Genomic DNA, 24071 nt, shown 5'->3' on the forward strand with positions numbered 1-24071 from the left:
GGGGGGAGACAGCAGTGACTGCTATGGAGGTTGAGTAGATCAGCTTTAGTGGAGACTAATCTTGATAAACATGGTGGAATCATCTCAGATTTTTAAGTAAAATAGCGCCCCCTGCCAGGGACATAACTAGCTTCATTAACTAAACATTTTGATATTTGTATTGGTTTTATTTTATTTCTATAACCCAAACTTTATTTCATTCTGTTGTTTCTGATGTATTTTTCACTTTCTAGTCTCCATGCTTTGCAATGTAGGAAGAAAAAAGAAGTTAAAAACTACCACATTGTGTAATTGATTTAGTAAAATGTAAACATGAAATTCAGGATCCTTAAAAATGTATACTACTCTAATTTCTCAGATGTGTATGTACTGAACCTCCTAACCCCAGCAATGAAACTCTAGCACAATGGAAGAAAGAGAATATAACAGCACACAATATTTCCTGGAGAAATCTTACTGTTTCTGTGAGTAAATTCTGAAATAAAGGGTTTTGTAATAGATATTGATCTGGTTCTTTTAGCTTTTTCTAATTAGACATACATTTTCTTCTTGATTGATGGATAGGTAGTATGTTTTCAGTACGTAGTGTTGTTTTGACCAGATAGTAGTTGCCACTTTTTTATGTATCATGCGCTGAAAAGTATAGGCTGAAAAGAATGGAACTGGCACGAGAGATAAGGGGAATTATATTTGACTTCCAAGATATGAACAGTATAAAGATGTGAATATACTTCTGTTTTCTAATTCTACTTAGATTGATACGTTCAAAGGAAGTGTTTACTGGGACTGTGGCTGCATATACTGGACTTTACAATATTTTATATCCACTTATACTGCCTTTTTATCAGTTCATCTGCTCCATTGACAGCTTATTTAGAAGATCTTGAAGAGCTGTGTTAATGTCCTAAATGTCTAAGTTAACCTTGTCTAACTCATCAAGACTAGTCTGGGTTGAACATTAAGGGAAGAGAAACGAAAAAGGATAACAACATGTAATGAACACCTACTGTGTGCTGAATACTGTAACAGATGTTTGTGTTCTGTTGGGGGAATATTGTCCTAACCCTGGAATATTTATTTTTGACATTTTCAAGCCTGGGAGTTAGAAATAAGGATGTAAAGTTTGCCAGTAGTTAGAATTAAGACTAAGGTCCCTTGAGCTACCCTTGTGCTTTTTATATTGTATAAGTAACTGTAGGTCATTCCTTTCTTACTAAGATGATAGTTAGTTTATAACTATATAATTTGAAGGATATTAACTGAAATTTAATCCCACTGATAATTTAAGCTGTATTGTCCAATACAGTAGCCATTAGCCACATGTGTCTATTTAAACTTAAGATTAATTAAAAGTTTAGTTTTTCAGTTAACTAGCCACATTTCAGATGTTCAGTCAATTCATGTGACTACTGGCTTCTGTATTTCCATTATTTCTGTGATTGAAATGTTACATTATCTGCATCATCTAATATGTCTATTGGGCAGTGCTGATTTAAAGCAGTAAAAATTGCCAGGCATAGTGGTTCACACCTGTAACCTTAGCACTCCGGGAGGACAAGGCCGGGAGTATTGCTTGAGATCAGGAGTTAGAGACCAGCCTGGGCAACATAGCAAGGCACCATCTCTATAAAAATTAAAAAATTACCCTGGTATTGTGACTCACGTGTGTAGCTAACTTACTGGGAGGCTAAGGAGGGAGAATCACTTGAGCCCAGGAGTTGGAGATTACAGTGATCTGTGATAGCATCATTGCTCACCAGCCTGGGCGACAGAATGAGACCCTGTCTCTAAAAACAAATAAAAGATAAAACATAGATTCATGCTTTACTATTTTATATTTAAAAAGTCATTTTTGTTAAGGAAGAGGTATAGTTAATAGAGGTGTTCAAATGAAAGTGATTTGTTACAAAGAATTCATTTCATGATGGGTCAGATGTCTTTCATTGATATAAGTGTTTTCATGTTATCCCATGGGGCCTTGCCGGGTGGGTTTTTTTTGTGTTTCTGGTAATGGTATAGCTTTTAATTTCATGGTCCATGGGATGGATTAGGTTTACTAATCTCAGCACATGGCATGTGAAAATAATGGAACATTTAACTATTTTTCTTTTGGTACAACTGACTTGTTAAAATGAGCTTCATTAGATTATAAGTAAGAAAAAGGAGAACTTTAGTGGCATGTACTTCTGTTAATCTCTGGTTGCCTTTCAGTTATTTTTTTTTTTAACTGAAAATGAAGTCAGTAGTTTCTATAATTGCATTTTATTATGCTATATTATTATGTTACTGATTTTGTTAATGGAAATATTTTAACGGTCATTTTACTGCTCATGGTCCTGTGCTTTTAGTCTGAAGGTACTGAGTCAAGTCAGAAAAACTAAACACAATTTTTATTACTGATTTTAATTTAGATACTGTAGCCGTGTCTTGTCCAGCATCATAAAAGAGCGTAGTATTAATTTTCTATCTGCTGCTTTTGTTTTAAACCACTTGTTCAGAGACAAAAGCGGTAAAATTGTGGACAAGCAAGAATGCAGAAGAAACATTTCACAAATAATACTACGAGGCTTTCACTATAGGGAATATGGAATTGAAAGAAAGGAGTATATGAAGTGACTTGGCAAAATACTGTATTTTAGTGATTTGAGATGCACGTATTTTTCAAATTATAATATCTTGAACTCAGGATATATATTACAATTAGTTGGTAGTGTGTTATAGTTGACTGGATGAGGTTTTTTTTTGTAAGGAAAACAAAATAATCGTGCCTCTTACAATCAGTTGCATCTCATGAGTCAATGAAATTCATAATAATTTATTGAATACTTAAGAATCCCCCATTCTCTGTTTTCTCTCTCCTTTTTTCCAGGAATGTAAAAAACTTCATGGTGTATTCTTAGGGTCAGCTTGTGGTCATCATGGACCTTATATTCCAGATGTGCTCTTTTGGTGTGTCATCTTGTTTTTCACAACATTTTTTCTGTCTTCATTCCTCAAGCAATTTAAGACCAAGCGTTACTTTCCTACCAAGGTAACTGATATAATTTTGGAATTCTGGTAATGCTCATATTTTTGGTTTTTATTTCCTTGGTTTATTTCAAAACGGTAATACATTTTTTGGGGTTAATACTCTATGCCAGCTGGTTAATAAAGAAATTATTCATAGTGAAAAATGTATATTACATGCCTGAGCTCACAGTAGGAAGATGACAGTACCATAAGAGTTGCTAGGTTAGTTGTGAAATGTGTTTCTTATATTTTTGGAAAGAATTAAATATAAATGTGTTTCACTGTTAACATTGTCACTAGTTAAAAGCTCCATTTATACATTGTAGTGTCAATTTTATCAATGAAAAATGTGAATTATTTAGCAAGAACACATAGTATTTCTGTGTTTATATTAACATGATCCCTTTAACATAGGTGCGATCGACAATCAGTGATTTTGCCGTATTTCTCACAATTGTAATAATGGTTACAATTGACTACCTTGTAGGAGTTCCATCTCCTAAACTTCATGTTCCTGAAAAATTTGAGGTAAGGATTAAAACGAGTGGCTGTTTGTTACTTGGGAATACCATACTACTTTAATGCAAGATACTATTTTCTCAGTAGTTATTTTTCAAAAGTATGTAGTCTCTCTGAAGAGCTGATGCTTTGAAAGGAAATAATTTATATGTGTTTTTCATATATATATAAACAATGACAATATGGACAGAAAAGAGACATGTGAACTTAAAAGTATCAATGCTGGTCCATTAGAGAGAGTGAATGAAAATATCGTGGTAAGATGTAGGGAGCCATTAAAAAAAAAAAAAAAAGTCTTTGCTCTGCTACCTGGAATTCTTGCTGTACCTTCCAGGGAGAAGGAAACACCCTTTATTCTTTTATAAAGAAGTAACCCAGGCCGGGTGCAGTGACTTGTGCCTGTAATCCCAGCACTTTGGGAGGCCAAGGCAGGTGGATCACTTGAGGTCAGGAGTTCAAGACCAACCTGGCCAACATGGTAAAACCCTGTCTCTACTAAAAATACAACAATTAGCCAGGCATGGTGGCGGGCGCCTGTAATCCCGCTACTCAGGAGGCTCAGGAGGATTGCTTGAACCCAGGAGGCGGAGGTTGCAGTTAGCTGAGACCATGCCATTGCACTCCAGACTGGGCAATAAGAGAGAAACTCTGTCTCAAAAAAAAAAAAAAAAAAAAGGTAACCTAAAATTGAATTTTCTAGGAGTGGCACAGAGGGTCTAGTTAAATTTCTAGAAGGGTAATATATCTGACAGTAGTTGGAAAGTTCCATGTAACAATTTCCGGTAGCATAAGGAGAAAACGAAATGTGTTCTATAAGAAAAATGCTATTTGATCTGAACATCCATTTGAATTTTCTGCTTTCATTAGCAAATTGAATACATTCATTTTCCTTGTGCTCTGTTTTTGTTTTCTTCCATCCTCCTTTGTTTATTCTAAAAGGAAAGACATTTTGAGTAGTGTCACTGGTTATATTTAATTTAAAGTTATATGACTTCTTTCAGAAGCATCTGGTTTAAAGGGGATCTGAAATAAGGAATATAATGAAGATCATTTAATTTTATAATACTGCACTGAGACCAAAAAATGTTATTTTTAAAGCCAGTGGTCTTTTAAAGTAGGGTACACAGGTGGAAAATGATCTGCCAACAATTTTTAGAAAGTCTGTGTTTCTAACATAAAAATATGAGAATATTAAACTTTAAGCTTATTTTATGAGAATACATAAATAAATGAAACTGTGAATTAGTATTGGTTCAAAACTTGATGTAATTTCCTATAATCCTGGCCTAAGTTCCTTGTTCTAGTTCTTAAATATGTCCTTGTTATTCATTTATTGATATGACTTTGAGGTAATAAATAGGCTGATTTCAGGGGGCATAAAATATACTTAGGGAAAATCAAGGAACTCTTAAGAGTAAATGGCATTGTATAAGTAGAATAAAATATTTTTATTCATTAACAATATTGAGTGTGAGGTAGTTTAATATATATTAGTGTGGAAAGATTCAATTACCTGAACTTTGAAAGTATTAAATTTCCCTTTTATATTGACAAATGTTTTCATGAAGAAGAAACAAGCTTAATACCAAGTTGAGGTAATAAAAACACATGTTTTTGGTTTCAATATATGCGGTATTCTCCCAAACATACTAAACTCTCTTGATCTTAAAAAATTGCTATAAAATAAATCTTATATTGTACTGTCAAAATGTATTAGTATCTCATAAAGTGCCTTATTTTTGTTAGTAGTTTCTTTGAAAATACCACGTATTGAGGACTAGTTCTGATTTAGTACTGACCCTGTCAAAATCACTAAGTCTGAGGACTTATAAAGCAGTTTAGTTTAGGAGTTTAGTAGATAGATTGATTTTACCTTATATGAATTATGCTGGAACATGTGGAAATGACATTCCAGTTTGCTTATCAATTTCTACATAGCAAACTTTTGAATAATAGCAGTTTATTTGTTTATAATTCTGTGGCAGTTGAGACTAGGCTTAGCTGGTTTGTGGTCTGCTCTATGGGGTGCAGCCATCAGTGGGGGCAATATGCCTTCATTCGTATATCTGAGGCCTCAGCTCAGATGGTTGAAGCAGCTGGGATAGTTGCCTGGTGAACTGCCCCCGACACCCACTACCATATAGACTATATTGAGGATAGTCTTATCCTTAAGAAAGCTTATCTAGGCTTACTCAACAGCGTAATAATCTCAGGGTTCAAAGAGGGCTAGAGAAGAAGCTGCAAGGTTCGTTAAGGTTCAGACTTAGAAATCACATAGTATCACTTTGGCCTTATTCTGTGGGTTAAAGTAAGTGACCGGGTCATCCTGGTTTCAGGGGTTAAGGAAGCAGCCTCCACCTCTAGGTGGAAAGATTGACTGAGTCACATGCCAGAAGGTACACTTGTAGGGATAGGAAGAATTACTGTGGCCATCTTTGAAAATAATTCACCATATAGTTCAAGATTTAAGTTATTTCCCATTCCTTGGTATTTCTTGGAACAGATCGAGTCTGTGTTATGGAAATTTAGTGCAATACAGCAAGGAGACTTTTTAAAAATTATTTTTAATTTTTTAACAGCCTACTCATCCAGAGAGAGGGTGGATCATAAACCCACTGGGAGATAATCCTTGGTGGACCTTATTAATAGCTGCTATTCCTGCTTTGCTTTGTACTATTCTCATTTTTATGGATCAACAAATCACAGCTGTAATTATAAACCGAAAGGAGCACAAATTGAAGGTAATTTTAGAATTTGCCTTAAGCATTGTGATTCTTCAAGGGTTTGAGGTGTTTTTGTAATGATTGGAACATTAAAAGATGTAAGATGAAAATTAGCTTCTTCCCTCTTTATAATTAGTGTAGAATGTTAAATTGAGGGAACAATTTAGACTTACAGATACTTATGTTCATTTCACTTTTCAGAAAGGAGCTGGCTATCACCTTGATTTGCTCATGGTTGGCATTATGTTGGGAGTTTGCTCTGTCATGGGACTTCCATGGTTTGTGGCTGCAACAGTGTTGTCAATAAGTCATGTCAACAGCTTAAAAGTTGAATCTGAATGTTCTGCTCCAGGGGAACAACCCAAGTTTTTGGGAATTCGTGAACAGCGGGTTACAGGGCTAATGATTTTTATTCTAATGGGCCTCTCTGTGTTCATGACTTCAGTCCTAAAGGTAAAATCTCTTTATTGCAATGTTTTACAGTCTTATTGTAACATTTATACTTAGTTATGTGAAAATGAAACTTAAAATATCTAAAATTGGGTTTATTTTCCACAGTTTACTTGGGAAATAATTTCATTGGGTTTTTAGTATAGCAAGCATTTCAGTGTTAAGCTGTGTATATTTTTAAAATAATGTATGCCAGGTGCAGTGGCTCACGCCTGTAATTCCAGCACTCTGGGAGGCCAAGGCAGGAGGATTGCTTGAGGCCAGGTGTTTCAAGACCAGCCTGGGCAACATAGTGAGACCCTGTCTCTATAAAAATAAAAATAATTAGCCAGGTATGGTGGCGTGCTCCTGTGGTCCCAGCTACTCAGGAGGCTGAGGTGGAGGATCGCTTGAACCTGGGAGGTCAAGGCTGCAGTGAGCCATGATTGGGCCACTGCACTCCAACCTGGGTGACAAAGTGAGATCCTGTCTCAAAAAACAAAAAATAATATGGCAAATATCAATATGTATAAAACACTCATAAACAAAAGTATTTGTGGGGGAGGGGAAATGACCTCAGTAATTTTTAAGTGTATAAAGGGGTGTTGAGACCGCAGAGTTTGAGAGCTTCTGACCTAAAGTTGTTGTGTCTTTCACCTATGACTCTATCCTCATTCTCTCTTCCATCACATCCCTCTTGTTGGCTTTTATTTTTAATTTTATTATTGTAAAAGTTGTTATTAACATTTACATTTTGTGCTATGATGATAAGCCTTCCTTGCTTCTCCTGTAAGTTAGATTACAGAAATTTATACCCTCTGGGAACACATAAATGATATTATGATGATATTTGCTGGGGACTAAGCAGTATGATTGTGAGGACTAAGCAGTGTGATTTGCCTGCAGGGAGGCAGAAATACACCCTATTTTACTCCAGCCCAAGCCTCGAGGCCAAATAAGTCTTTCTAATATCTGTTGCCTTCCCTTACTGTAAAAAATTGTATATGCAGGTTCCCGTTTTTCCTTGTATTCATTTTTTGTATTGATACATTCTTTTTACACATGGTACCATGAGTGGTGAACTTGTTCAGAGTTCTTGCGTATTTCAAAATGTCTCTGTTTACCTCAACCTTTGATCCATAGTTAGATGTTCAAAATAATTTTCTTTTGGATCTTCAAGTCATTGTTTTCTAGAGACCAATTTTCTAATGAGAAATCTGAAATCTATTTGGTTTTTGTACTTTTATGGAGACCTTTTCCCTCTTTTCTGTAAGATAAACCAAAAAAATTGTTTTTAACTTTCATTTTTGTGAAATCTCATTCAGATCCTTAGGGGGGCAGTTAGGGGCTTTTCATTTACCCTGCTTAGTCTCTGTGAGTTTCCTCAAGAAACTTGTGGCTTCTGCTGTGGGGAATTTTCTTCCCCCGTTTACTTCCCTTTCATCTACTGTCTCTGTTACAGATTTCTTCAACTCCAGCTAAACAGATCTCAGACCTTTTGGATTTGGTCTAACATTCTTATCCCTCTTCCCCCTTGCTATTAAAGAAAATTTCCTCCTTTTTTCATATCATTATATTGGTCTTCAGTCTTATCAAAATTGTTACTACAAAATTTTAGTTATTTTGATGTTTATAGATTTAATTTTCATGAGCTTTTCCCATTCTTATTGTTTCCTTTTCCGAGCATTCTTTTCTTTTCTTTTTTTGAGTCTCACTCCATCACCTAAGCTGGAGTGCAGTGGCATGATCTTGGCTCACTACAACCTCTGCCTCCTGGGTTCAAATGATTCTCGGCCTCAGCCTCCCGAGTAGCTGGGACTACAGGCACACGCCACCATTCCCAGCTACTTTTTGTGTTTTTGGTAGAGATGGTGGTTTCACCATGTTAGCCAGGTTGGTCTCGAACTTAAGGCCGCAGGTGACCTACCCACCTCAGCCTCCCTTGGATTTTTAAAAATATGTCTGCTTCATAAATTGTTTTCTTTTTTTCCAGTGTCCTTAGAAAGACCTGCTAAGTTGTTTAGAAGAGATGTAGTAGATGTGGTTTTCCTCTGTAGTTTTTTCATTCATTTTTCCTTATAGTACACTTCTCCCGTAGGTCAGACTGCTTTTTGTGGTTTTCGAGTAAATGGATGGGTTCTGTTAATAGCCAGACCTTCTTGCAGGATGAATAGGTGTGAACTGTGTAGACAGTTTGGGATCGTCATAACTGCCAAAGTATTCAGGATTTTATTTTGGAGGTGGATTTTAATTACTGTATTCAGTAAAGTCTACTGCATAATAATATTCACTGCAGCAGGTAGTGATAGCAATAATGATGGTTGTCACCTTTTGTGTGGTTAATATGTATCAAGTGCTTTTCTGAGTGTTTTATGTATTTGAAGTCATTGAATCTTCACAATAATCTTGATATAGAAATCGAGGTACAGAAAGGTTAAGTTTGACTTAAAACTAAGTCTGACTGCAGTACCCCTGCTCTTAAGTGAACATACTCCCTTTTTAGGAAACAATATGTAGAAGATGAGCCATTTTTCAAGCAGGTTATTGTATATTAGCAATTTTCTTATGTGTGGAAATGTTAGGTCGGTCTAATCCTCATGATTGAAAGATCTTTTAATTCTAGCCCTGTAATTACTCACTGATTATGTTTTTGTGTACTTACATGAGTTCTAATTGTGGTCATTTTATTTACAGTTTATTCCGATGCCTGTTCTGTATGGTGTTTTCCTTTATATGGGAGTTTCCTCATTAAAAGGAATCCAGGCAAGTTTTAAGTATTTAATGATTTTCTATAGAAACTTGATATTTTAAGTATGTAAAGATTATTTTAATGATGGTAGTGATTTATTCTCAACTCTGACATTTTGTGGGCAGGTTAGTTTCCTAACTGAAGACTTCAGACATTTGCCAAGTGATTGTTTGCTTACTGCACATTTTTTCCTCCAGAGAGTGAGGTCATGGGCTGACATGGTCCTTACCTGTTTTTAATTGAAGCCAATGAAAAGCCCTATAACTCAATAAAGACTAGTATAGTGAGAGGGAAGATCAAAAGGATTGGACTGAAAAAAAGTTTTGGTACTTAAAAAGGTAGATATTAGCTTCCTATAAAAATAGCAAGACCCACCATTTGTGTAACAAAATACAGCTTATGAAGCCTAGCAGATACATCATTTTGTGATCCTCAAAACACTAACCAGTTGGGAGAGAGGAAAGGAAGAAATCCTAATATAAATCAGGAAACAGAAATAGAAGGACTTATTGAAGATTATTAGCTAAGCCAGTGATTTCATTATTTTGTTTTGTTTTAGTAGTTACTGGGAAACAACCTAATAAAACTTCTTAAGATTTGTACTAATGTAATTTTAGTATAAAACATTTAGGCTGGCTATGGTGACTCATGTCTGTAATCCCAACACTCTGAAAGCCTGAGGCAGGAGTATCACCTGAGGCCAGGAGTTTGAGACCAGCCTGGACAACACGGTGAGATCCTGTCTCTACAAAACATTTAACAATTAGCTGGCTGTGGTGGTGTATACGTGTAGTGCTGGCTACTTAGGAGGCTGAGGTAGAAGGATTACTTGAGCCCAGGAGTTTTAGGCTGCTGTGAGCTGTGGTCATGCCACTGCATTCCAGCCTGGGTGACAGAGTGAGACCCCATCTCAAAAAAAAAAAAAATAAATAAAATGATCATAAAGCACAGTTAGCACTATATGACCACCTCTTCTCATGAAAAGGATGTTGTCTAAAGTTTCCAACTTATAGGCTAGTGGCAGGAAAGCATCTTTATTTTTTCAACACCATCCGGGATCTACTCTTCACTGGTCCAGAAATTATTTCCTTATCTCACGTGATTTTTAAGAGTTTTGTGCTGATCTTATTCACAGTGTGTAAATGATGAAATTAAAGCTCCAAAAGATGAAGGCATTTGCTCAGTTTTATTTTCAATTAGTAAAGAATTGTAATTGTTATCTCAGTTTATTTTCTGGTTAGATTTGGAAAGAACCTTAGAAGTCACTCAGACTATTCTGTTGTCGTGCACATTAGAAAACAAGTTCAAAGTTCACGAGAGTGTTATTCAATTATAGCAGATAAGTTTGTCTAGATATTTTAATCCACTGAATTAAACATTTTGGCTTGGGTTTTCTGATTAAATTAATTACAGCAGTGCAGGTGGTTGCTTGGTTCCTGCCCGCCACATCCCCCCTACCCCCCTCCCTGCTTTGGATCCAGAGAATCCTTGCTGTAACATTCTCCTGTACTATCAGAAAATGTCAAGGAAGTTACAGTTTAATACACAAAATCCTAAAGTTGAGTATAGATTCTTCTCCTAAATAGCAGAAATATTTTATTGAAAACTTCTTTGTTTTTTATTCTATATGTAGTTATTTGACCGTATAAAATTATTTGGAATGCCTGCTAAACATCAGCCTGATTTGATATACCTCCGTTACGTGCCGCTCTGGAAGGTCCATATTTTCACAGTCATTCAGCTTACTTGTTTGGTCCTTTTATGGGTGATAAAAGTTTCAGCTGCTGCAGTGGTTTTTCCTATGATGGTAAGATTTCTTCACACTTACTTTGTCACTAATTAATAATATTTTTACAGTAATTTTTTATTAATATTTATCATTGACTTTGAGAAAAGGAATAATGTGTTCTAAGTACCTTCGGTGTTTGAAAAATGTGAATTAGCTGTTACTTGATACAAACCAGTTGTTTCCAGCCTCGGTTTTCTTATTTTGTAAATTTTTGTTTGTTTTTCTTTTTAGTCCTTAGGCTATAGGTCTCGGTTTTGTATTTTTAAATAACTTCAGAATTCAGGACGTTCATGGAACAAATACATTTCCAAATGTAAAAGCAAAGCAACCAAAACAACATGGTTCATTATTAAAATATTTTGATATATCTTTTTCAGAAATTGACAGATCTGGAAGTTAAAAAGTAATGAAGACTACCGATGACTTTAATAAGACAAGATAATTCATTAAATTATCACAGAATATTGCATTTTACAAATAGAGAATGTACATTCTTCTGTAAATGCCATGTAAAAATTGGTTTTGTACATGGCCACAGAGAAAACCTTACAGAATTTAAAAAGCTATAAAAATTACTCAAGTAATATTTTCTAATTAAATAATCTTGAATATTTGGAAATTAAACACTGTTCTAAATAATTTCTGAATAGAAAACTGAGTAAAAAAACCATCTAGAGGTATTGAAAGAGAGAAAATTATAACAATGTTGGTGTAAAACTTTGAGCACAACTAAAACACTGAGAGGAAGGTGTATGCACTTCATTGCCTTTATTATTCAAGAAGACTTCGATGCAGCTAAGTTTTTTTTAAAAAAAATCAGTAATGGATAAACCACTCCAAGCCCATGTAAAGAAGAAAATGAGAGAATGGATATATAAGATAAAGAAGGAGAAAAGAGAGATAACCAGAGATATGGATGTGATTCGAGGGACTTGATGAAAATAACACTTGCATGAATATCAGTAAATTTGAATATCTAGAGCAGAGGTCAATGAACTTTTTTCTGTAAAGGGCCAGATGGTAAACATTTTAGACTTTGTAGGTCACGAGAGTGTTATGTGGGTAATTACGTAATCTTACTGATGAAATTTTAGAAATAATTTTAAAAATATAGGACTACTAGAAGAATGGAATTACTTTTTATTTGACATTATTTTAATCGGGATTCATGGTTTTTGTTCTCTACTATCAAGTTAATTCCAAATGTTTATCTGTAAAAAAACATTCTTAGGTTATGGGCTATACAAAAATAGATGGTGGATGAGATTTAACTCAGGTGCTATGGTTTGCTGACCTCTGACCTGGAACAAATGGATTATTTTCATACTATATCTAAATTTCCAAAATTGACACTAGAAGTATAAAATTTGTGTATAGCCCAGTTGCATAGAAGAAACTGGAAAAGTGGTTAAAGACCTGTCCTTAAAGTATCAGGGTCAGATTGGTTAAAAGCTTAATTTTAAAGAACAGATCATTATAATGCCCTCTTGAATTATTCTAGACCAAAGGAAAAGATGGAAACCTATGCATTTTTTTTCTCAAAAAAAACTAGCAAGTTATTAACATCCAAGGCTAATTAAGTTGCACAAAAAATCTATGCTGCCTTCCTACTTACTAATATAAATGCAAAAACCTTAAACTAAAATATTAGCAAGTAAATTTAGCAGAATTTCTGAGATTAATATATCTTAATTAAGTAGACAATGATACTTTGGCTTCAAAGCAATTATTAACATATTGTTGAAAATGTCATAGTATACGTATTAACCCAAGTGATTTTAGTTAAAAACAAAAAAGACTGAGCCCGTAATAGAATTAATAAGAATTGTGTTAGGGTGACTGCACGTTAGAAAACTTGATGAATTAGTAGGCAGTCTCTCTCAATGATCAAAAACCATAAAATACTTAAGAATAAATTTTAAAAGAAAAACCCCTTTAAAGAAAAAGGCTTTATAATAGCGGTTGTATTAGCTTCCAAGGGCTGCTGTAACAAAGTACCACAAACCAGAGGCAGTATGTGGGGGTGGGCAGCAACATGCTCTTTCTGAAACCTCCAGGGGAATCCTGCCTTGTCTCTTCCTCTCTTCTGGAGATTTGCTGGCTGTCTTTGGCATTCCTTTGGCTTGCAGCTGGGTAACTGAAATTGGGGCCTTTGTTGTCACCTGGTGTTCCTCAACAGCTTATTTCCAAATAAGTTCGTATTCTGAGGTACTGGAGGTTAGGACTTAACTATTAATGGGGAACAAAATTCAATCAATAACAGTATTAAGGGACAACAAATAAGACCTGAACAAATACCGTGTTCTTTGTTTTAAAGACTTCATATTATAAAACTTTCAGCTTTCTGAAAAATCGCATTGAAATGTAATACAGTGCCAAGTACAAATTCTACTGGAGTTTTATCTGAATGTATGTGTTGGGGTGGGGGATGGTGTCATTGTGAACTGGATAAATAATTTGGAAGCTTATAGAAAAAAATAAATGCCAGACTCAAAAACGTGGATGGTAGAAATGTTCTGTATCTTGTCTGGGTGTGCGTTATATGAATAGTATATACATTTGTCAAAAGTATCAAACTGTACACGTGCTATTTTTCAATTTTTCTGTATGTAAATTATATATTCATTAGAGAGACATAACTACTAGAGAATAACAAGATAATGATAATTATAACTAAGAAGGATTCCTGGCTAGGATTGGGCATAGAGGGCTTTGCTTTGTCATCCACTTCACTGTTCGTGTGCGGATACTGTACTGTTTTGATAACCAAATATTTAAAAATTGCTGACAAATCAGTGTAGCCACCATAATATAGAATTGGCATATGAATAGACAAATCAGAAAAATAGACAAATGGGTCCAGAAATGTATCTGAATACATTGGAATTTTATCACTTGAATACCATAAGCAGGTTATTTCATTAAAGGTAATATTTCTTTTGTATGGGAGAATTTGGTATTGAATGACTTAAATGTATACCGGAAGCTAAGTAATGTTGTATTCCTTATCTGAGACCATGTTCAAAAATCATAATTGAATTCAGTATTTAAATGGTAAAATAAATTGTAGTAGAAAATGTAAAAGAGTATTGTATAATCCATTGATTGGGACTAACTTTTCAAAGAACATAGGAAAACCCAAGTGTAAAAGGAAGATATATGCTATATTTGACCACATGATAATTAAATGTTTCTTATGTGTTCGAAAAGCATAAAAAACAGTAAAATCAGACTGAACTGGGAGAAAATGTTTGTAACATATAACACAGATAAAAAATTTCTATTCAAACTACACAGAACTCATAAATTCATAAACAAAAGTCGTAAAAACCAACAGAAAAAACAGTCAAAGGTTAGGAAATAGCAAGTAGAGAAGTGGAAATCTCATTTGCCAATCAGCATTCAAAAACGTGCTCATCTTCAGAAGCAGTTAAAGCAAATTAAAGTAGTAGTTCATTTCTCCCATATGATTGAAAAGTTAAAACCTAATGTTGGGAATAGGTACTCTAATGCATTGCTCAAGAGATTTTAAAAAATTATATATACCTACATAATATATAATGTCTTAAAAAGTAATGTTTTTGCTTTGATAGTCAGTGTTTAACCTGCTTCATAATTTCATGTGGAGTGCAAGAGATTTATTAAGGAGAAGGTTAAGAATGCCATTTCCTTTTTTCCTCTCTTTATAGCTTTTTTTTTTTTTTTTTAGCAGAAAGTTAAAGAAATAATTGACCCAATTCCTTTGAAACAAGATAATGTGTGAATAATTTTTAAACTATATGAAGCATTTTTTATTATAAGATTTAACAAATATGCTTTTGCTCTTTAAGTGATACAGTTTATATTATGTGTTACTTAATATTTCCTTCCCCTTTTTAAAGGTTCTTGCATTAGTGTTTGTACGCAAACTCATGGACCTGTGTTTCACGAAGAGAGAACTTAGTTGGCTTGATGATCTCATGCCAGAAAGTAAGAAAAAGAAAGAAGATGACAAAAAGAAAAAAGAGAAGGAGGTAAAAAGATAACCATTTTAAACTTACACCGCTTCCTTATTTAATATTTTGTACCATATTGCAGGCACCATTATAATCACTTTACATGAATCAGTTCCTTTCATCCTTCTAAGAACTTTGTATAAAGTGTAGTAGGTACTGTTATTATCTCCATTTTACAAATGAGGAAACTGAGGCAGAGAGCGACTAGGTAACTGTTCCAAATGTAGGCTCTTAACTATTTCATTGTATTGTACTTCCATAGCTCTGACACAGTAATACTTTTCAAAAATTAAATATCATGTGCTTACTTAATCAGCAATCAGAAGAATTACAGCTTTTAGCAATATTAAAATATAGGTAACACAAAATAGTTGTACATCAGAGTATATTATCTGAGTAAACGTTAAATACATTTAATATAAATTTTAGCATATATTTAATTTTATATGTAATGACAAAAAGGATTTTTAAGTAATTATCTTTTTAAAAAAGTATAATAAAGTTTTAGTCTTTATGTGCACTTACTGTGTACCACCATTAGTTGATTTGTATGCCAAGATTTAAACATACTTTATTCTGAATTGGAATTTGATTTTTAATAACCAACTCAATACTATCAGTTAATAAGAAGGAAAAGTAGAGACTTGAGTATATAGCATTGATGGTTTTTTGATTGTATTTCCTTGCTCCATTTTCCCATTCAGAATATTGTTTGGAAATCAAAGATAAGAAAGATACATATTTTAAAATGTTATGGTCCTGTTTAAATAGAGATTAAAATTTTATTGGTTTTATGTTTATTTTTCAACAAAAATTGAAATTCTTAAATTAGATACTAATTACAATATTAATTTGAATTAAGACACCAGATTTTTAAAATTAAGATTTTGGTTTTCTTCAGAGTTATATATGTAAGGTGTTTTGGTTTTTTCTTCTGAGATGGAGTCTTGCTCTGTAGCCCAGGCTGGAGTGCAGTGGCATGATCTTGGCTCACTGCAACCACCTCAACCTCCCGGGTCCAAGCTACCTGGGATTACAGGCACCCGCCACCAAACTGGGCTAATTTTTGTATTTTTAGTAGAGACAGGATTCCACCATGTTGGCCAGGCTGGTCTTGAACTCCTGATCTCTGGTGATCTGCCTGCCTTGGTCCCCCAAAGTGCCGGGATTATAGACGTGAGCCACTGTACCTGGCCTGCATGAGTTTTTGGTGATTTTTGAAATGGGATGTAATTTACCTATAAAATATATGGGCCAAATTGCCTGTTTATTACTTTCTGTATTAATTAGAATAAGGTTCAGTCATATATAACAAAAAACAAAAGTAAAAGTGGTCTTTAAACACAAGGTTGTTCTTGCGTTTCAAGTAAAAGAATTCTTGAAAGCAAGTGATGTAGTGTTAAGCCCCACAAAGTTATCAGGGGCTCCTTGTACTTTTCTCCTGACCTCAGCATATAGTTTCCATCCTCTCCTTCACTTCATGAGTCAAAATGGCTGTCAGACTCCAGCTGTCATGTTAGCATTAGAGACAGCAGGAAAAAGGAAGGGATAGAAGGCAAAATAACTTTACCATATTGTCAAGTTTAAAGAGTCTTTCCAGAATGTTCTTTCCAGTAAGTTCTGCTTGCACCTCATGATCCTACTAAGTTGCAAGGAATGCTGGGAGATTTAGTTTAGAGGTGTTTTTGTTTGTTTTTATGATCTGGGCACATTGGCACCTCAAAATAGTAGAATTTCTATTAGTAAGGAAAAGAAATACAAATGTTCTCTCAGTGTCTCCCTCTACTGTCCTATCCATCACCCCCATTATTAACATCATAATTTTCTTCTGTGTCCACTGTCCAAGTTGGTCTCAACCTGAGCTTGAGCCTTGATCTTAACCAGCCTTAGTGGTCTGCTTTGCTGGGTTCTATAAATATTTGCTGAATGATTTAAGATAGTACTTTCATTGATGTACTTTTAAAAAGAGTATAGGAAATGCCGTCATGGTTATTAGTAATTATTACTGGGTTGGGCTGGAGGGAATTAAACAACAAATACTCTCAGCAAATTGATCTGAGAGTATTTGAGACATTGCTGAGAGTATTTCAATTTCTGCGATATTTTTGATTGTCATAACTGGAGGGGCTGCTACTGGCATCTGATAGGTAGAATTCGGGGGTGCTGTGAAATACTCTATATACATAGGACTTCTACAAAAGATAAATATTATACCCTAAATGTCAGTATTCCTGAGGTTGAGAAACCCTGCCTTATCTAAATGACATTCCGCTCGTATCATATTGTGATAAGGTTTCACAGAATGTTCTCTCTCATTATAAACCTACATAATAATTGATAATCACATTTATGTAATTAGATTGTAGTTAAATAGTATGAGTGATAGTGATTTACATAAAGAAATGAAAGTTATATCAGTGTTAAATTAGTCCTGTTATACAAGTGGTTGTTTTTATTTTATGTTAAAAGTATGTCTTCATGATTATAAAATTAATTTTTCAGTAATGGCAGATATGTTATATTTAAATAATGTCAGTTTGGGTTTCTAAGTCTTTAAAACATTATATATTAACCGATTCTGTTGGAAAATTTTCTGGGAAAAGTAACCTCTTCACACATGTGTTCTAAAGGAAGCTGAACGGATGCTTCAAGACGATGATGATACTGTGCACCTTCCATTTGAAGGAGGAAGTCTCTTGCAAATTCCAGTTAAGGCCCTAAAGTATAGGTGAGATATAACTTTATGCTCTAAAACTTTTATATACATGTCAAGTGTGTTAATAAGCTATACAATGCTTCTTTAAAATGATTTCTATTTTATAAAAGATGATAAAATCTGCATATGGTGTATCAACTAAAGGAGGGTGTCACACAATTTGAAAAGGAAGTCCCTTGCTCCTTTCCCACCCAAGCTGGACTTGGACCAGAGCCTTAAACTAACTTCCATGCCAAGCCAATAAAATTGACTTGTCTTCTATCACTCCATCTGTCTTAGTGAAGTTTAAAATCAGTACATGAGTCTGAGAATATTTCCATTTTCCCAGTAGTGTAGCTTTTTCCTTTGTGCCCTTCATTAGGGCTGTGGTCAGTGGCTGCTGGAAAATAAAAGTTTTCAGTAATCTTTGTCAGTATCCATTCAGATACCAGTAATTCATTTTCTGATAGCCTTCCAATATATAACTATGTTTAGAGGCCCTAGAAGTCTCTTACTTTTCAAAGATGTGATTTGATTATTGGCAGTGAGGGTTCATATGATGCAAGAATTAATAAATATGTATAATTCATTGTGTGTGATTTTGGTGATTTATATTTAAATGTAAGAACTAAAGATACAGAGGTTGGGAAATGCAGACTTCTGTAGTATTAAAAGATTAACCTATATTCGTGTACACACCTGATTTCTATTTCTACACTTCTATTCCATTTCTGATTAGCTAGAGAAATCAGTCTTAGAGGCCGGGTGCGGTGGCTCATGCTTGTAATCCCAGCACTTTGGGAGGCTGAGGCAGGTGGATCACCTGAGGTCAAGAGTTCAAGACCAGCCTGGCCAACATGGGGAAACCCCGTCTCTACTAAAAATAGAAAAATTAGCTGGGTGTGGTGGTGCCTGTAATCCCAGCTACGAAGGAGGGTGAGGCAGGAGAATTGCTTGAACCCATGAGGCAGAGATTGCAGTGAGCCAAGATCATGCCACTGCACTCCAACCTAGGCAACAGAGCAAGACTCAGTCTCAAAATAATATTAATAACAGCCTATATTTGTGTACACACCTGATTTCTATATTTTTCTTTTTTTTTTGAGACGAAGTCTCGTTCTCGTACCCCAGGCTGGAGTGGAATGGTGTGATCTTGGTTCACTGCAACTTCCGCCTCCTGGGTTCTCTTGAGTAGTTGGGATTACAGGCGCCTGCCACTACGCCCTGCTAATTTTTGTAATTATAGTAGAGACGGGGTTTTACCATGTTGGCCATGATGGTCTCGAACTCCTGACCTCAGGTGATCCGCCCGCCTTGGCCTCCCAGATGCTGGGATTACAGGCGTGAACCACAGCTCCTGGCCCTCCTGTTTCTACACATCTATTCCATTTCTGATTAGCTAGCGAAATCAGTCTTAGAAAATGTACAGGTTTCTTCCCTGATCAGTTGATAGAAAATGTTTATTGGTATTTAATTAACTTCCTTCCATTTCTTTTTTTATTTTTTAGCTATTTATAGCTTTTACAGGAGTGACATTTGACTTGTACATGTTGATTAGTTGTGATGAATGAATTCAACTGATTTTCCTCTATACATTTTGCTATTTATTTTCACTATTGTTATTATTCTCTTGAAATTTTTGTATACTTTAAATGCCAAACATAGAGGCATTTAATATGGATATTTAATATATCCAGCCACAGTGATCTGCTTTGATGGGTTCTAGAAATATTTGTTAAATGATTTAATATGTTAACTTCATTGATGTACTTCTAAAAAGAGTATAGGAACTGCCATGATGGTTGTTAGTAATTATCACCAACTTGCTGAGAGTATTTGCGCTTAATTTCTGTACCCTACTTTATCACTTTTTCAGTGTAATTATATATGAACCTTGATAAATTTAAGTGGAGTCTATAGTCTGATAAAGAAAAAGATATCTGTAGTTTTCCTTTTGTCTTTTAAGTGGTGACATGAGCCATGATTAATATAGCTATGTTTAAAATTTTTAACATCAGGAATGCCAGGAAATGGCTAATGTGCTTATTTGCCAGAATTTTATATCTTAAATAGCTTTGGATTACTTGGGTGGAAGATCAAATGAGATGGTATATGAAAGTATTTGGAAACTGTAAAGCCCTTATAAAAGATGAAAATAATTTATATAATGCAGGCTAAGTTTTTCCCATCTAATTTCATTTTGAGGGAAAAAAAAAAAACATGTACTTTCTTCATAGTGGAGGATATTTAGAAGCTAGAAAGTTTATCAGGAATTCCTTTCTTCACTTATATGAAGTTGGCAACCAAGTGAATAAATGTTTACTCGGGGTAGGCAGTTTCAAGTTGGATGGCTATGCCATTATAAACTTTGGTATTCAGACTTTGTGTACTTTTAAAAATCTGACGTGGCGAAGGTAAAGAAACCATTCATAGACTTTTCAGTGACCACCTCACATTTCTCTTCAATCTTAAATTTGTAAATAACATTCTGACTTTAAGTATGAACAGAGCTAGCACTTTCTAAATGACCGCTGTTTAGTCATTTGTAAACTAGTTGCCATCACATTGTTAATTTAACATTACCTAATTTGACATTTGTATTTGTATCTTGTTTGTCTGAATGTATTTTTTTAATCAAAGAAAAAGGACTTGCAAATGTATTTGTATTAACTTTGATACTTTCCTATTACTTGTGATGGACAACCTTGAGCCCCAAATTATTTATTTATGGGTATTATTGGATTTGAGGTCTTGAAGTAATTTTCATAGAAATACAGAAACAGAAACAGTTGTCTTACTGTAATAAATGGATAGTACTCTTTTTTTTCTTTTTTTTAATTCTTGAGATGAGTCTTGCTCTGTCACCCAGGCTGGAGTGCAGTGGTGCGATCTCGAATCACTGCAACCTCTGCCTCCCAGGTTCAAGAGATTCTCCTGCCTCAGCCTCCCAAGTAGCTGGGATTACAGGCGAGTGCCACCATATCCGGCTAATTTTTGTATTTTTAGTAAAGACGGGGTTTCACCACGTTGGCCAGGCTGGTCTCGAACTCCTGACCTTGTGATCCGCCCGCCTCAGCCTCCCAAAGTGCTGGGATTATAGGCATGAGCCACCATGCCCGGCCTACTCTGTTCTTTTAATTTTGATGAACTTGATAAATACCACCTTTATCACACTAAATATGTGACATATTTTCAGAACTTTGTTTTCAATTTCAGAGTGTTATCTTTCCAAGCATTCTTTATAATGATTTGTAAAAGCTATGAAAAATAAGATTTTAAAAATCATAATCTTAAGTTTTCCTTATATACTTTGGGTATTTATTTGATAAGATTAAATGTGTGCCAATTATAAATGTTTTCTAGTTGACTTGAGATTGCATTATTTTTTGTATGCATAAACATATTAACATAGCCTTATGTTATTTCAGTAGCATATTTTCAGCCAAGATGATAATAGGGCATCATTGCTAGAGTGCTGCCGAAGGACTACTGAAACCCCAAATTGGATTCTGAAGCGAAGTTCCATAAATAAATCTTGCTAACTTAGTTAATCTTACTCCTAGTTTTGATTAGAAAGAAAGATGTAATTCTTCATAAGGACTTTGTAACAGAACTCAAATTCTGATATCCTGCTAGACCTTTAAGTGCATGGCAAAGGTTTTCTCAATTTAGCTGATGAAAGCAGATAATAAGAATGACAATATTAATGCTTTTGCAAGTACTGAATACTAACCAAAAAGTGTATTTGTTCTTCAGTGTTGATCCCTCAGTTGTTAACATATCAGATGAAATGGCCAAAACTGCACAGTGGAAGGCACTTTCCATGAATACTGAGAATGCCAAAGTAACCAGATCTAATATGAGGTAGTTATAACTGTTTATGTGTTTTCTAACTGTAGCCAATTTTCATTTACTTATGATAGCTTCATTTCTTTCTTTCTTTCATCCATCATTTTAATGTATACTTGGAATAAGGTATAAATAATGATTATGTTTTTGTCTTTTATATAGTTACCTATTTTAAAAAAGAATTTGAGTCAGGTGCAGTGGCTCACACCTGTAATCCCAGCACTTTGGGAGACTGAAGTGGGCAGATCGTCTGAGGTCAGGATCATCTGAGGTCACTTGCAGTGATCCGAGATCGTGCCATTGCACTCCAATCTGGAGGACAAGAGTGAAACTCTGTCTCAAAAATAGTAATAATAATAATTCGAGCTATTTTATAATAAAAATAAATTTCATATAGCAGTATGGAGTGAACATAAAAATCAGAAACCGTATAAAGATAACTACTAGGGATTAACTTCTATAATTGAATACTGTTTCAATCATGCTTTCTGATGATCTAAGAAAAGAGAAACACAAGTTGTTTCCCTTCTTGTGTTTTGGTTTAGTATGCCATTTGTTCAGGTGAGGTAAACATGTTGCTTGGAGATATTTGGAAGAAATCGAATCCATTGACGTAAAGACCATTCAGTTTTACAGTGGACCATGTATTGAAAGTATTATGTAACCTCTTTCTTACATTTCTTGTTATATAACCTATTTTCTTTCTTTTGTTCTCACTTCAAGAACTAAGCCCTCAGGGATTCTGTTTGGTAATCATCAGTACTTTAATCCCTTAAGCCTCTGGAGAAATGAGTTACTGTGTTATAGGGTACTCAGTCATTCATACTCAGCAAATACTTCTTTTTATGTACAGTTTGTGCAAGATGCTATGTTGGGTGTCTGTATATTCTGCTTGGGCATCAGATGAAAACTTTTCTAGGCACTCAGTCACGTAGCTGTTTTGGTTCACTTGCTGTCTTAGCTCTGTCTTCTGACAATAAGTGATTAGCTTTTTGTCATTGTTTGACTACCCTCTTTTAGAACCTTTTTCCTACTTACTCTCTATCCTATGTTTTTCTCTTCTGTCATCTGAGTTCTGATTTCTCAGCTGGCTGTTTCCTTTCTTCTGTCTTTAACTTAAAAAGTTTTAAAGTTAAACTCTTTGTAATTTTGGATCATTCAGTACAGCCAGAATTTTTCTAAATATTCTTTTTACTATTAGTAATTGTTCACACAGTGTCAGCACCCCTGGCCCTGTTAGTATAATTATCATAAAAAATAAAGGCCTTACAATAATAACTAATACGTTTTATGCTTTTACCTTTTGTTTGGGTTGCCTTGCACTTCAGAATCACATAGGAAGAAAGAGAATGTCTTGGCTTTGTTGTTTAACAGGAAAATGCTTGGGGAAGGGGGTCTTTTCTTCAGTTTGTCTAGAGAAGACAGCAAACCATAGTGTGTTTTTACACTTTCTCAAAACCTTTTCCAGAACTCAGATATTCATATGTTACAATTAATTAAATCCATGTACATGGAGTCACTGTGTGATACTAAGTTGAAAATATAGAATAGGTCGCCCAGGTGCAGTGGCTCAGGCCTGTAATCCCAACACTTTGGGAGGCCAAGGTGGGCGGATGATTTGAGGTCAGGAGTTCGAGACCAGCCTGACCAACATGGAGAAACCCTGTCTCTACTAAAACTACAAAAATTAGCTGGGCATGGTGGCACATGCCTGTAATCCCAACTACTTGGGAGGCTGAGGCAGGAGAATCACTTGAACCTGGGGGGCGGAGGTTGCAGTGAGCTGAGATTGTGCCATTGCATTCCATCCTGGGCAACAAGAACAAAACTCTGTCTCTCAAAAAAATATATATATATATATTTCAAATATTTGTTCTACATATATAGAATACATATTCATAAATAAAATTCATAAATAAAATTTATAAATACAGAACCAGTATGTATATAGAATATATATAATATATTGGTTTTGTATTTATGAATCAAATTTGGAGTGAGAAGTTTTATAAATTTATAACCTTGGAACTTATTTGATACCTATCTATTAACAAAGATTCATATATTAATAGATTTTTCAGTGAAATAAAAGTCTCATGCTATAGCTCTTCATATATTAAATAAAAGTAATCCAACAGATTCTGACCATATACTGCCCTATTTTAAGGACCCCCTCTTTAGTTGTAAGAAGAACATGAATTTAAATTGCAAACAGAATTTTTAATATTTGTAATTTTTAAAAACAGAATTTTTAATATTTGCCTTTCCACTTTATTGATTTAGAAAAAGGTAAAATTATATTAGCAAGTCATAA

The 24071-nt window shown here is 34.6% G+C and overlaps 1 protein-coding gene and 1 long non-coding RNA gene across 9 annotated transcripts in view; one reads left to right on the forward strand and one right to left on the reverse strand.

Moving 5' to 3' along the window:
- LOC105488948 (solute carrier family 4 member 7) overlaps nt 1–24071 on the forward strand; it is a 106905-nt gene that overhangs the window by 78590 nt on the left and 4244 nt on the right. For 4 of the 7 annotated variants that reach the window (XM_011753480.3, XM_011753481.3, XM_024795095.2 and 1 more), the window contains 10 exons: nt 359–464; nt 2870–3031; nt 3424–3537; nt 6108–6269; nt 6453–6704; nt 9375–9443; nt 11063–11236; nt 15100–15231; nt 17844–17941; nt 21665–21772. In XM_011753480.3, coding sequence (XP_011751782.1) covers nt 359–464; nt 2870–3031; nt 3424–3537; nt 6108–6269; nt 6453–6704; nt 9375–9443; nt 11063–11236; nt 15100–15231; nt 17844–17941; nt 21665–21772 — 1377 coding nt within the window. The remainder of the gene's footprint in view (nt 1–358; nt 465–2869; nt 3032–3423; nt 3538–6107; nt 6270–6452; nt 6705–9374; nt 9444–11062; nt 11237–15099; nt 15232–17843; nt 17942–21664; nt 21773–24071) is intronic. The other 3 variants (XM_011753485.3, XM_011753484.3, XM_011753478.3) reach the window with 1 other exon arrangement.
- LOC139361851 (uncharacterized) overlaps nt 1–24071 on the reverse strand; it is a 98797-nt gene that overhangs the window by 66850 nt on the left and 7876 nt on the right. Inside the window, exons 2-4 of one of the 2 annotated variants that reach the window (XR_011619609.1) lie at nt 23058–23169; nt 21924–22069; nt 13315–13447 (exon numbers count right to left, since the gene is read on the reverse strand). This is a non-coding gene — a long non-coding RNA (uncharacterized lncRNA). Of the gene's footprint in view, nt 1–13314; nt 13448–21923; nt 22070–23057; nt 23170–24071 lie in introns of those variants that run through there. The other variant, XR_011619610.1, reaches the window with a different exon arrangement.

This window comes from Macaca nemestrina, chromosome 2, assembly GCF_043159975.1.
Source record: "Macaca nemestrina isolate mMacNem1 chromosome 2, mMacNem.hap1, whole genome shotgun sequence".
Classification (NCBI taxonomy): Eukaryota; Metazoa; Chordata; class Mammalia; order Primates; family Cercopithecidae; genus Macaca; species Macaca nemestrina.